General features: G+C 34.1%; 1 protein-coding gene across 14 annotated transcripts in view; it reads right to left on the bottom strand.

Moving 5' to 3' along the window:
* TANC2 (tetratricopeptide repeat, ankyrin repeat and coiled-coil containing 2) overlaps positions 1 to 13,331 on the bottom strand; it is a 686,196-nt gene that overhangs the window by 254,256 nt on the left and 418,609 nt on the right. For all 14 annotated transcript variants that reach the window (XM_007482545.3, XM_007482543.3, XM_007482542.3 and 11 more), the window contains one exon: positions 7,285 to 7,433. In XM_007482545.3, the coding sequence (XP_007482607.1) occupies positions 7,285 to 7,433 (149 nt within the window). The remainder of the gene's footprint in view (positions 1 to 7,284; positions 7,434 to 13,331) is intronic.

Raw genomic sequence — 13,331 nt, 5'->3', positions numbered from 1 at the left:
CCAAAAGGCCCAAGCCCTTAGATAGCTGGGGCAAAGAAAAGAGATCAGTCCCTTTCACTCACGTGTCCAAAATGGAGAAACAGTCTCAGAGGCCCCCACCTTCAGCTTCCTTCAGAGCAAGCTTCCTCAGAGCCCAGGAACCACACCGCTCAAAAACCCAATCCTCCCCCCCTTCTCCAGACCCTCCTATCTTTAAGGACACCATCCAAGTTGCCTCCCCTCAGTCCTCACATCTACCAATCACTCTTCATCAATTTCCCTGTCAATGGAGGCTCTCGCTTAACCCAGGACCGCCCAGAGGTTTCTGGCTTTTGCACATGTCTGTTGAAGGTCATATTTTCAAATGATTAAATCTATACTCCTTTGCTATAGCCCTTTCTAAATCCTGTTAACTTGAGTATGGTAGAGATTGGAATAATTAAATTTTGATCTAGGCTGCAGCCCTTACTCAATCCTATTAGGACTGAATAGGGTGGAGATTTATTCCAAGTATCTCCATTGTATCAATTCTAAAATCAATCAAGACTCAAAGAAATTCCTGTTCTATGCTTAAGCATAGATCAAAGTCCTTTCCATTGTTCAGCAAAGGGTTTCTGTCCTAAAGTAATCTTAAGAAGGGAAGAGAAGGAACCTCCCATGCCAATGGAGTTCCCATTCCAATAGACTATCAGTAAGAAATTTTCCAAGTATGAAATATCCCAATGGTGAAATTTCCAACATTTATAAGTCTAAGGAATTTTGAGGTTTACACACTTGAATAAGTTTCTTATGATCTTTTTAGTATAATTATGAAAATCCACTTAACTTCCTAATAACTTAATGAATACCTTTAATATAAGTTCATTTCATCCTCCTGAAACTATCTACTTTCTGACTGATATAAGGAGAGATTTCAGTTAGAGTAAATAATAAAGGGAAAAAAACAACAAAAACCCAATGCTGTTCAGATTTATATAGGTAGACACTTCTATATTGATTTCTTATGAAAAGGTTATTCATAATTTGGATGAATAAAATGCTTTAATAAATTGTGATTATCATTTTAAGGCAAATTTTCTTTACTCTGATCCTTGAGAAAGGGATACCCCCACTACATCAGCTGCAGGGATTCTGGGAGAGTTAAGTAGCACAAGGGACAGAATGCAATGTCTGAAAACAGGAAGATTTATTTTCCTGAGATGAAATCTGACCTCAGACACTTCTTAGATAGATGATTCTGGGCTTTACCACCTTAACCCTAATTGCCTAGCCCGTATCACTTTTATACCTTGGAAATAATACTTAGTATTGATCCTAAAACAAAGGGTAAGGGTTTAATGTGTTTGTGTGTGTGTGTGTGTGTGTGTGTGTGTGTGTGTGTGTGTGTGTGTGTAATATTATATTACAGTATATAGAAACTATGGTAGAAGAACTCAATTTATTTCATAAGACAGATGAATGAATGAAAAGACAAATTAATAAACTATGTGTCATAATATATGTAAATAAAACCTTAAAGAGGTCCTATGTATATCTGTCAAAAGAAGCTTCTGCTCTTTAATGATAGACAGCAATAGATCACATCTAAGAAAAACATCACTATTTTGGATTTACTTAGTATCTTGTATCTGATAACAAAAATTTCATTTGTGTAAATTCAGTGGTGAAATTAAAAATGGTATGGCCAAGTGTTTCTTCAAATCCCTGAAATTAAACCTTTCTGTGTTTTTCAGTGAAATTCCTTTAGGCAAAAGTGGATGGCCTTTTGAATTTGATGAAAATCTTCTGCTATGTTTTAAGACATTTTCTAAAAGGCCTAGATATTCAACAAAGATAAAATAAAAGTCATTTGATTTCTTTAGCAAAAATTATTTGAACTTCTTTTAGGAATGACTTTCATTGTCTTTTGCTTATGCTTGATATTGTCTATGTCCTATAAAGAGAGTAAAATGCAATATGAAAAATAAATGGTCTTGGAATCAGAATATCTGTGTTCAGTTCTCACCTTTGCCACTTACTAGTCCTAATTGGATAGAAATAATTTTACCTGATTGATCCTAGTTTCTTCATTTAAAAATCAGAATAATATTACCCTACTTAGCTAAGATTTATAATCTGTTATTATTACCCTAAGGATTATTCTTCAATAATATTGGGTCTTTACCAAAAATTATTTTATAAAACTAGAAAAATAATAACAAAATTCATCTGGAAGGACAAAAGGTCAAGAATATTAGGGGAACTAATAAAAAAATGTGATGGATGGTGGCCTAGCAGTACCAGATCTTAAACTGCACTATAAAACAGCAATTATTAAAATAATCTAGAACTGGCTAAGAAATAGAAGGGTGGACCAATGAATAGACATGGGATAAATGACATCAGCAGTCTAGTGATTGATAAACATAAACATCCTAGCTCTTAGGTTAAGAAGTCAAGGGGCTGTTGGGTAGCCCAGTAGATTGAGAGCCAGGCCTAGATACGGGAGGTCCTAGATTCAAATCTGGCCAGCTGTGTAACCCTGGGCAAATCACTTGACTCCCGTTGCCTAGCCCATACCACTCTTCTACCTTAGAACCAAAACACAGTAAGGGTTAAAAAAAAAAGGATAAGAAGTCAGTATTTAACAAAAACAGCTGAGAAAATAGGAAAACAGTATGGTAAAAATTAGGTTTTGATCAATATCTCACACCCTCTCCCACGATATGGTCAAAATGGGTATATGATTTAAACATAAAGAGTGATATTATATAAGTAAATTAGGTGAACATAGAATAATTAACTTGTCAGATCTATGGAGAAGGGAAGGATTTAAGACCAAATAAGAGAGAGAGAGAACACCATAAGATACAAAATGAGTAATTTTGATTATATTAAATTAAAAAGGTTTTATATAAACAAAACCAATGCAACCAAAATTAGAAGGGAAGCAACAAACTGGCAAAAAATTATAACAAATTTCTCTGATAAAGGTCTAATTTCTCAAATATATAAAGAACTAAGTCAAATAAAGTAAGTCATTCCACAATTGATAGTCAAAGGATATGAATAGGCAGTTTTCAGATGAAGAAATCAATAATCTATCAATAATCTATCAATAATCTATCAATAATCTATCAATAAAGCTATCAATAATCATATGAAAAAATGTTCTAAATCCCTTTTGATTAGAGAAAAGCAAATTTAAACAACTCTGAGGTATCACCTTACACCTAGCAGTTTGGCCAATATGACAGTAAAAGTAAATAATAAATGTTGGAGGGAAAATGACAAAATTGGGACACTAATGCATTGCTGGTGGAGTTGTGAACTGATCCAACCATTCTGGAAGGCAATTTTGAATTATGTATAAAGGGCTTTAAAAGAATGCATAACTTTTGATCCAGAAATACCACTACTAGGTCTGTAACCCCAAAAGTAAAAAAAAATGGGAAAGGATCTGTTTGTACAAAAATATTTACAGCTGTGCTTTTTGTGGTGGCAAAGAATTGGAAACTAAAGGGATGTCCCTCAATTGGGAAATGGCTAAACAAATTGTGGTATATGATGGTGATGGAATACTACTGCGCTCCAAGGAATGATGAACAGGATGATTTCAGAAAGAGCTGGAAAGACCTGTGTGAACTCATACAGAATGAAATAAGTTGAACCAGGAGAACATTATACACAGTAACTGAAATATTGTGGGATGATGAAATGTGACAGACTTTGCTATTAACAGCAATACAACGATCCAGGACAATTTTGAGGAACTTAGGAAAAGAGAAAGCTATTCACCTCCAGAGAAAGAACTGTTAGAAGCAAAAATGCAGATGAAAACATTTGTCACTTGTTTATTTGGGTATATGAATCTGAGGTTTTTGTTTTATAAGATTATTTCTCATACAAAAATAAATAATAGGAAATATGTTTTAGTAATAATACATGTATAACCCAAAGTAATTGCTTGTCAACTTTGGGAAAGGGGGGAAGGAAGAAGGGCGGGAGACAACATGAATCACGTAACTTTGGAAAACTTATGTGTAAATTTGTTATTATAATAAATGATAAAAAAAATAATGTTGGGTGTTTTTAACCCTTGCCATCTATCTTAGAATCCATACTAAGATTTCATTCTAAGGCAGAAGAGCAGTAAGGGTAGGCAATTGGGATTAAGTAGTCTTCCCAGCGTCATAGAGCTAAGTATGGAGGCCACATCTGAACCCAGGATCTCCTGATTCTAGGTCTGACACTCTACCCACTGTGCTACCTAGCTGCTCCTTCAATAATGTTTTAAAAGAGAGACTTCGAGGTGCCTATCTTTTCTCTTTAGTTCAACAAGAAAAGCCTATAAATGAATACAGCATTTCCTCAATCATATTCCTACTCTAGAAATTATATTAATATTTCTTTTTAATTCCAATTTAAGTGGATCAGAATTTTGCATCATTAGAGTTAATGATAATAATTCCTTTTTTTACAGAACCCTAAAATACATTTCATTTGATCCTCATGACAATATAATCCCTATTTTATGAGGCAATTAAGTATTGCAGAAGTTAAGTGACTTACTGAAGGCCATATGGCAAGTGTTAAGTGGCAAAGACAAGACTGGAATGCAGGGCCAGTCCTCTTTTTAAAAAAATAACATTAAGAAGAAATCCAAGGAAATCAATGTACTGTATTTCACTACATTATGATTCAAATAATGCAAAAACATGATACAACAGAGTTTTTTATATACCAAAAATTGGGTTTTTAAGAATCTCAAAGCAATTGAAAATTTTCTTTAGGATCTCATATATGCAATTCTTCAAACACATTCCCATTGAACTCATCATACAGGCCCCATCACTTCTCATTTGGACTATTGCAATGACCTTCCAGTTGCTTTCTCTTATTATACTCATTCCAATCCATCTATACACACCTGCAAAACTGATTTTCCTTAATTTAAATTTTGTTATTTCTATGCTTAATAAATTCCAGTAGCTACCTGCCTGTAAAATCAAATATAAAAACTACTGTTTCACTTTTAAACCCCTTCACAGTCTGGCCTTAACTTCATGTGACAGATTCATTACACATTGTCTCCTTCCCATTCCCCTTGCTAGTCTGGCCAAACTGATCTTCTCTTTCTCATGGGACTCCAATTCCACCCTCCATGCTTTTGACCTGTTTCCCATTCCTGTAATGCACTCACTGCCACCACACAGACTCTTCTATTTCCTCTAAGACTCTGCTATTACTTTACTACAGTCCACACAAAACATTTCCTGATCTTCTCCAACTTGCAAAAGCCCTAAACCAAACTTCCTTGTATTTAGTTTATACTTATGTATGTAATATGTTGTCTGCAACAATAAAATGTAAGCTACCTATAAGCAAGGCCTATTTCATTTTTGTTTCTGAATCCCAAAACCTAGCTACATAAAGAGGAACTTTCTAATTTGTTGAGTTGAATGTCAATAAAGAAAAAAGAGATAAATTTTAAAATATTCTGTTTATTGTTAAGTTGTTTCAGTTGTGTCCAACTCTTCATGGCCTCATTTGGGTTTTCTGACAAAGACACTAGAGTGATTTACCATTTTCTTCTCAAGATCATTTTATAGCTGAGGAAATCAAGACAGAGTTAAATGACTTGTTCATTATCAGACAAGTAGTATTGTTTGAGGCTGGATTTGAATTCAGTCTTCTAGACTCCAAGCATAGCACTCTTTCCACTGTGCCACCTAACTGCCCCAAAATGTCCTACAGAAATCACATTTTCCATCTTATAGAATTTGGGAAATATGTTACAATTATGATGGTAAAAGTGTTAATAGCTGCTGATGTTATTAATACATAACTTAAAATATTCGATAATCCTATTATCCTTTGCTGTGGCTGAAAATAATTAAATAAAAATTAGAAAATTTTCACCACTGACTCCTGCTAAAAATAAAAAACACAGACTAAAAAACTAAGGAAAATATGCAGTTTTCTAATGTCTAATCCTCACATCATTGGGGGAGGGGACAGCTTTTAAATGAAGCTCTTCAATAGAATGCACTTGCCTAATGAATTGAAACCATTTTATTTTTATTTATTTATTTTTATAATTTAGTCATATTTATTTAGGTTGTGGAACAGCTAGATGGTACAGGGGATAGTGTTCCCAGGCCTGGCATCAGGAAAACTCATTTTTCTGAATTCAAATATGGTCTCAGACACATACAAAGCTAAGTGACAAGTCACTAAACCCTGTTTGCCTCAGTTTCTCATGAGCTGGTGAAGGAAATGGCAAATTATCCAGTAAACCCCAAATGCAGTTACAAAGAGTTAGATACAACTGAAACAACAACAACAAAATTCAGGTCATTACTAGCACAGATTCCAGGTCCTGTAGCTCCATATTCAGAATTTATTTTCCACCATACAATCATACTCTTAAATGTGCTATTGTGTAATTGTGCTCCAATTTTCAGCATCCCACTTTTCATCTCACGTGATGTCCTAATGTAGGGAGGATATAACTTTTGTGTAGCCCTTCCTGTCTCTCTTTCCCCTTGATCACAGCGGCGAAGTGGGCTGGAGGCTTTACTCACATGGGTTTACTTTTTGTTAGATAATAAGTTTGAACTTCTATTTCTTTTAGTTTATTTTCTTTCTACTTCAAGTGATTATTAATAAACTTTATAAATATACTTGGAGTTATTGCATATTAATTTAAATCTGACATTATGAGTATTTTAGGAGAGTATGAGCATCAAGATTCCTCCGCTCTTATTCACTAACTTACAGAGGCATTTAATATCATAAGAAAGCCCATTATAAGTAGTTACAGAACTTAGGAAGTTAAGTCATAAGCTTTAAGTATTTTAGAATCAAAGGATGTCAGAACTCGAAGGTACCTTATATATCATCTAATCTGATCCCTTCATTTTACATTTGAGGAACTGAGGCTAAAATGTAGCATATCCAAGAGAACTAACAAATGCAATAGGTTAGTGTAATGAATATGGCCTTGTTATTATATTCACTGCCTTAAAAGCAGATAAACATTCATTTTAGAAGGTAGGTTCTATTGGAGTCTCAAGGAAACAGGAAGGCTGTGACATTAATACAACTTAACCAAAATAAAAAATTAAAAGACTTTTTCCCTTAGCTATCAAAATGTAACATCTATGAAAACTAGAATCTACAAAAGAAATGATATCTCCATAGGCCTCAAAAGCATTTACCATCCTTCGTCCCTCCAGCTGAGAAGCTTAATAGCCTGCTACACCGAGTAAATGGAAAGTAAGGAAATCCTTTCATTTATCTTACTGACACAAAGCATCTCACCTGATTTTCATCTTGCACCTCCATGCTGTACTGCGCCCCTGGCTGCACTTCTGTGACTTTCTCTCCAAGGAGGAAGCCCAGGCGAGTCATGAGTGTGTTTGCTGCCTCATCTACTGACGGAGGGGGCCCAAGTTCCTGTTCCACATCACCTGGAGTAAAAAGATTACAATGAAACAAATAAGCTTTTCATTGTGGAATGAGGATGGCTTTGTTCCTTCCATTAGGTTATTTCAATGACTTGTCTCCTTTTAACATTTCTATTTTCAATCATCACAAGTTTCGGTCTAGAAACAGATTTTTCACAATGGATAATATCTAATTAACTAACATTCATGAATTACTTTAAACCTTAATAAATTGAGGGAAGGTAAAAAAAATCTTCACTTTGCGGAACTTCATCATATATAGTCCTAGGTTTGGCTTCTGTCAATATTGCATAAAAATCATAGCATTCCAAAGTTGGAAGGGAGTCCAGTTAATTTTATAAATACTTGAAAAAATTCTGCTATGTACCATACCAGGAAAAGTGGTTTTTTTTTTTTACTTTTCCTTTTTTTAATTTTTTAAAATTTTATTTGGTCAATTTCAAACATTATTCCATGGTTACAAAAATCATATCCTATTCCTCCTTCCCCTCCCCCTACCCTTCCCATTGCTGAGATACAATTCCACTGGGTATTACATGTGTCCTTGATCAGAACCTATTTCCATGTTGTTGATGTTTGCACTAGGATGTTCCTTTAGTGTTTATATCCCCAACCATATCCCCCTTGACCCATATAATCAAAGAGTTGTTTTTCTTCTGTGTTTCTACTCCCACAGTTTTTCCTCAGGATGTGGATAGTGGTTTTTCTCATAGATTTCTCCAAGTTGTTCAGGATCACTGCATTGCCACTAATGGAGAAGTCCATTACATTCAATTGTACCACAGTGTATCAGTCTCTGTGTACAATGTTCTCCTGGTTCTGCTCCTCTCACTCTGCATCACTTCTTGCAGGTTGTTCCAGTCCCCATAGAATTCCTCCACTTTATTATTCCTTTGAGCCCAATAGTACTCCATCACCAACATATAACACAATTTATTCAGCCATTCCCTAATTGAAAGGCATCCCCTCATTTTCCAATTTTTTGCCACAACAAACAGTGCAGCTATGAATATTCTTGTACAAGTCTTTTTTTCTTATTATCTCTTTGGGGTACAAACCCAGCAGTGGTATGGATGGATCAAAGGGCAGACAATCTTTTAGCACCCTTTTGGCATAGCTCCAAATTGCCCTCCAAAATGTTTGGATCAATTCACAACTCCACCAGCAGTGCATTAATGTCCCAACTTTGCCACATTCCCTCCAGCATTCATTACTTTCCTTTGCTGTCATGTTAGCCAATCTGCTAGGTGTGAGATGATACCTCAGAGTTGTTTTGATTTGCATCTCTGATTATAAGAGATTTAGAATACTTTTTCATGTGCTTATTAATAGTTTTGATTTCTTTATCTGAAAATTGCTTATTCATGTCCCTTGCCCATTTTTAATTGGAGAATGGCTTGATTTTTTGTATAATTGATTTAGCTCTTTATAAATTTGAGTAATTAAACCTTTGTCAGAGGTTTTTGTTATGAAGATTGTTTCCCAATTTGTTACTTCCCGTATAATTTTGGTTACACTGGTTTTGTTTGTACAAAAATTTTCAAATTTGATGTAATCAAAATGATTTATTTTAGATTTTGTGACTTTTTCTAAGTATTGCTTGGTTTCAAAATCTTTCCCTTCCCAAAGGTCTGACATGTATACTATTCTGTGTTCACCTAATTTACTTATAGTTTCCTTCTTTCTATTCAAGTCTTTCACCCATTCAGAGTCTATCTTGGTGTAGGGTGTGAGGTGTTAATGCAAACCTAATCTCTCCCATACTGTCTTCCAATTTTCCCAGCAGTTTTTATCAAATAGTGGATTTTTGTCCCCAAAGCTGGGATCTTTGGGCTTATCATAGACTGTCTTGCTGAGGTCACTTACCCCAAGTCTATTCCACAGATCCTCCTTTCTGTCTCTTAGCCAGTACCATATTGTTCTGATGACCACTGCTTTATAGTATAGTTTGAAATCTGGTAAGGCAAGGCCACCTTCCTTTGTATTTTTTTTTCATTATTTCCCTGAATATCCTTGATCTTTTGTTCTTCTAAATGAACTTTGTTATGGTTTTTTCTAATTCAGGAAAAAACGTTTTTTGGCAGTTCGATGGGTATGGCACTAAATAAGTAAGCAAGTTTGGGTGGGATGGTCATTTTTATTATGTTAGCTTGTCCTACCCGTGAGCATTTAATGTTTTTCCAATTGTTTAGATCTAGTTTTAATTGTGTGGAAAGTGTTTTGTAATTCTGTTCATATAGTTCCAGTGTTTGTCTTAGCAGATAGATTCCTAAGTATTTCATATAATCTAGGGTGCTTTTAAATGGAATTTCTCTTTCTAATTTTTGCTGCTGAGATGTGTTAGAGATATATAGAAATGCTGATGACTTCTGTGGGTTTATTTTGTATCCTGCAACTTTGCTAAAATTGTTGATTATTTCCATTAGCTTTTTAGTTGACTCTCTAGGCTTCTTTAGGTAGACCATCATATTATCTACAAAGAGTTATAGTTTTGTCTCTTCATTGCCAATTTTGATACCTTCAATTTTTTTTCTTCTCTAATTGCTACTGCTAGTACAATGTTAAATAATAGAGATGATAATGGGCATCCTTGTTTTACTCCTGATCTTACTGGGAAGTCATCTAGTTTATCCCCATTGCAGATGATGTTGGTTGATGGTTTTAGATGAATACTCTTTATTAATTTTAGGAAAGACACTTATATTCCTATACTTTATAGTGTTTTCAATAGGAATGAGTGTTGTATTTTATCAAAGGCTTTTTCTGCATCTATTGAGATGATCATGTGATTTTTGTTAGTTTGCTTATTGATATGGCCAATTATGTGGATGGTTTTCCTAATACTGAACCATCTTTGCATTCCTGGTATAAATCCCACCGGATGATAATGAATAAACCTCATAATGATTTACTGGAGTCTTTTTGCTAGTATCGTACTTTAGATTTTTGCATCTATGTTCATTAAGGAGATTGGTCTATAGTTTTCTTTCTATATTTTTGACCTGCATGGCTTTGGAATCAGTACCATATTTGTGTCATAAAAGGAAATTGTTAGAACTCCTTCTTTGCTTATTATGTTATATAATTTTATAGTATTGGGATTAGCTGTTCATTGAATGTTTGATAGAATTCACTTATGAATCCACCCGGCCCTGGGGATTTTTTCTTAGGGAGTTCTTTGATGTCTTGTTCAATTTCTTTTTCTAATATGGGATTATTTAAGAATTCTATTTCTTCTTCTGTCAATGTAGGCAATTTATATTTTTGTAAATATTCATCCATATCATCTAGATTGGCATATTTATTGTCAAATAATTGGGCAAAAAAGTTTTAGTGATTGCCTTAATTTCCTCTTCAATGGAGCTGAGGTCTCCCTTTTTATTTTGGATACTGTTAATTAGGTTTTCATCTTTCCTTTTTTTAATTAGATTGACCAGTACTTTGTCTATTTTGTTTGTTTTTTTTCAAAATACCAGCTTCTAGTCTTATTTATTAGTTCAATAGTCTTTCACTTTCGATTTTATTAATTTCTCCCTTAATTTTTATGATCTCTAATTTAGTTTTCTTCTGGGGATTTTTAATTTTTTTGCTTTCAAGTTTTTTGATTTGCATTTCCAATTCATTGACCTCTGCCCTCCCTAATTTGTTAATATATGCACTCAAGGATAAAAATTTTCCCCTGAGTACTGCTTTGGCTGCATACCATAGATTTTAAAAGGATGTCTCATCATTGTCATTTTCTTCCATGGAATGATTAATTGCTTCTATGATTTTTCTCTAACTGATTTTGGAGAATCATATTATTTAATTTCCAATTAATTTACTGATCATTATTTTTATTGTGCTATGATCTGAAAAGGTTGCATTTATTACTTCTGTTTTTCAGCATTTCTTGGCCATGTTTTTATGACCTAGTACATGGTCAATTGTTGTGAATGTACCACGTGCTGCTGAAAAGAAGGGGTATTCCTTTTTGTCCCTATTTATTTTTCTTCCAATATCTATTAACTAATTTTTCTAAGATTTCATTCACATCTCTTACCTCTTTTTTATTTAATTTTTGATTCATCTAAATTTGATAGTAGTAGGTTCAGGTCTCCCACAAGTATAGTTTTACTATCTATTTCCTCCTTCAGTTCCACTAGTTTCTTCTTTAGAAATCTGGATGAAATACCATTTCGTGCATACATGTTGATTACTGATAATTCCTCATTGTCTATATTCCTTTTTATCAGGATGTATTTACTTTCCCTATAACTTTTAATCATATCTATTTTTACTTTGGCTTTGTCTGATATCAGGATTGCAACTGCTGCCTTCTTTCTATTAATTGACACCCAATAGGTTTTGCTCCAACCTTTAATTCTAACCTGTGAGTATCTACCCACCTCAGGTGTGTTTCTTGTAGACAACATATGGTAGGATTTTTGATTCTAATCCACTCTATTTGTTTTAGTTTTATGGGTGGGTTCATCCCATTCATGTTCAACGTTACAATTGTCACTTGTGTATTCCCCAGCATTTTAACATCCTCTCCTAGTTCTGTCCTTTCTTCTTTTTCTATATCCTTTTAAACCAGTGGTTTACTTTTAATCAACCCCCCTAATCCCCTCCCTTAATCTGCTTTCCTTTGTGGGCCGTCCCTTTTTGTTCCCTTCTTGTTTATTTAGGGTCTGTTAAGTTCCCTTCCCTTCTCTTTCCTTTCCTTTTTGAACTCCACCTCCCTACCCCCCACTTAGTTTTCCCTTGTCACTTTCCCTGTAGGATAAGATAGAATTCAGGACCCCAGAGGATCTAGATCAGTGGTTCTCAACCTTTCTAATGTCATGATACCTCATGTTGCGGTGACCCCAAACCAAAAAATTATTTTCGTGGCTACTTCAAGACTATAATTTTGCTACAGTTATGATTCGGAATGTAAATACCTGATATACATTATGTATTCTCATTGCTACAAATTGAGAGGTTGAGAACTGCTGATCTAGATGTTCTTCCCTCTCAGAACTGATTTCACTGAGAGTAAAGTTTAAGTATTACCTATTAGCACTCTCTTCCTCTTCTTCTTATAATAGTATTCTTTTCCTCCCCTTCTCTTGTGTATCTTTGTGTGATAAATATTATTCTATTTATTTTATTTCTTTAAGTATCTCTTGGTGCCATCTTTGATTCCCCCCACCTTTTTTTTGCATATCATCTTATAGCCCTTAATGCCCCAAACTTTTCCTGTGAATGATTCTTCTAATTACTATAATAGTGAATATAATTTTTGAGAGTTAAAAATAACATTTCTGCCATATATTAATATAAGCATAATTTGATCTAATTGTAGCCCTTAAAGAAGAGTTTGAATAAAAAAAAACACATTTTTTCCATTTTCCCTCTCTTTCTTATTTACCTTTTCAAGTTTCTCTTGAGTAATTCCATCTATAGTATTCTAAAAACTGTCTCTCACAGCTTTGAGTATCACAACACTCAATACTCCAAGAAAACAGCAAGAATACCAATCCAGATCTTCCCTTCATAAAATCACAAGTCCAACTCTAACATAAGGTCCTAAATCAGGGTTTGTCCATAATATCATGCCAAAAGCAGAACACAATGATTCATCTGTGGTATCTTACCAGAGTGAAACAGGGGTATTATGTCCTCACTTATGGAAGTGATACCTCTTGAGAAACATTCAAAGATCACATTAGCTTTTTGGATGGGTATTTCACATTGTGGATTAATACTGAGTTTGTAGCTACTAAAAATCCTTCATCCTTCATCTTATAACTATGAAATTGAGCATTTGAAGCCAAGCATGGGATTTGGATTTATCTCTATCAAATTTCACCTTAGAGTTTGGAAAATATTCTAGTCTATTGAGACCAATAATTATTTTTGGATTCTAACTTGTTA

This window comes from Monodelphis domestica, chromosome 2 (assembly GCF_027887165.1).
Source record: "Monodelphis domestica isolate mMonDom1 chromosome 2, mMonDom1.pri, whole genome shotgun sequence".
NCBI classification, from domain to species: domain Eukaryota; kingdom Metazoa; phylum Chordata; class Mammalia; order Didelphimorphia; family Didelphidae; genus Monodelphis; species Monodelphis domestica.
This window is presented reverse-complemented; position numbering and strand designations above follow the sequence as displayed.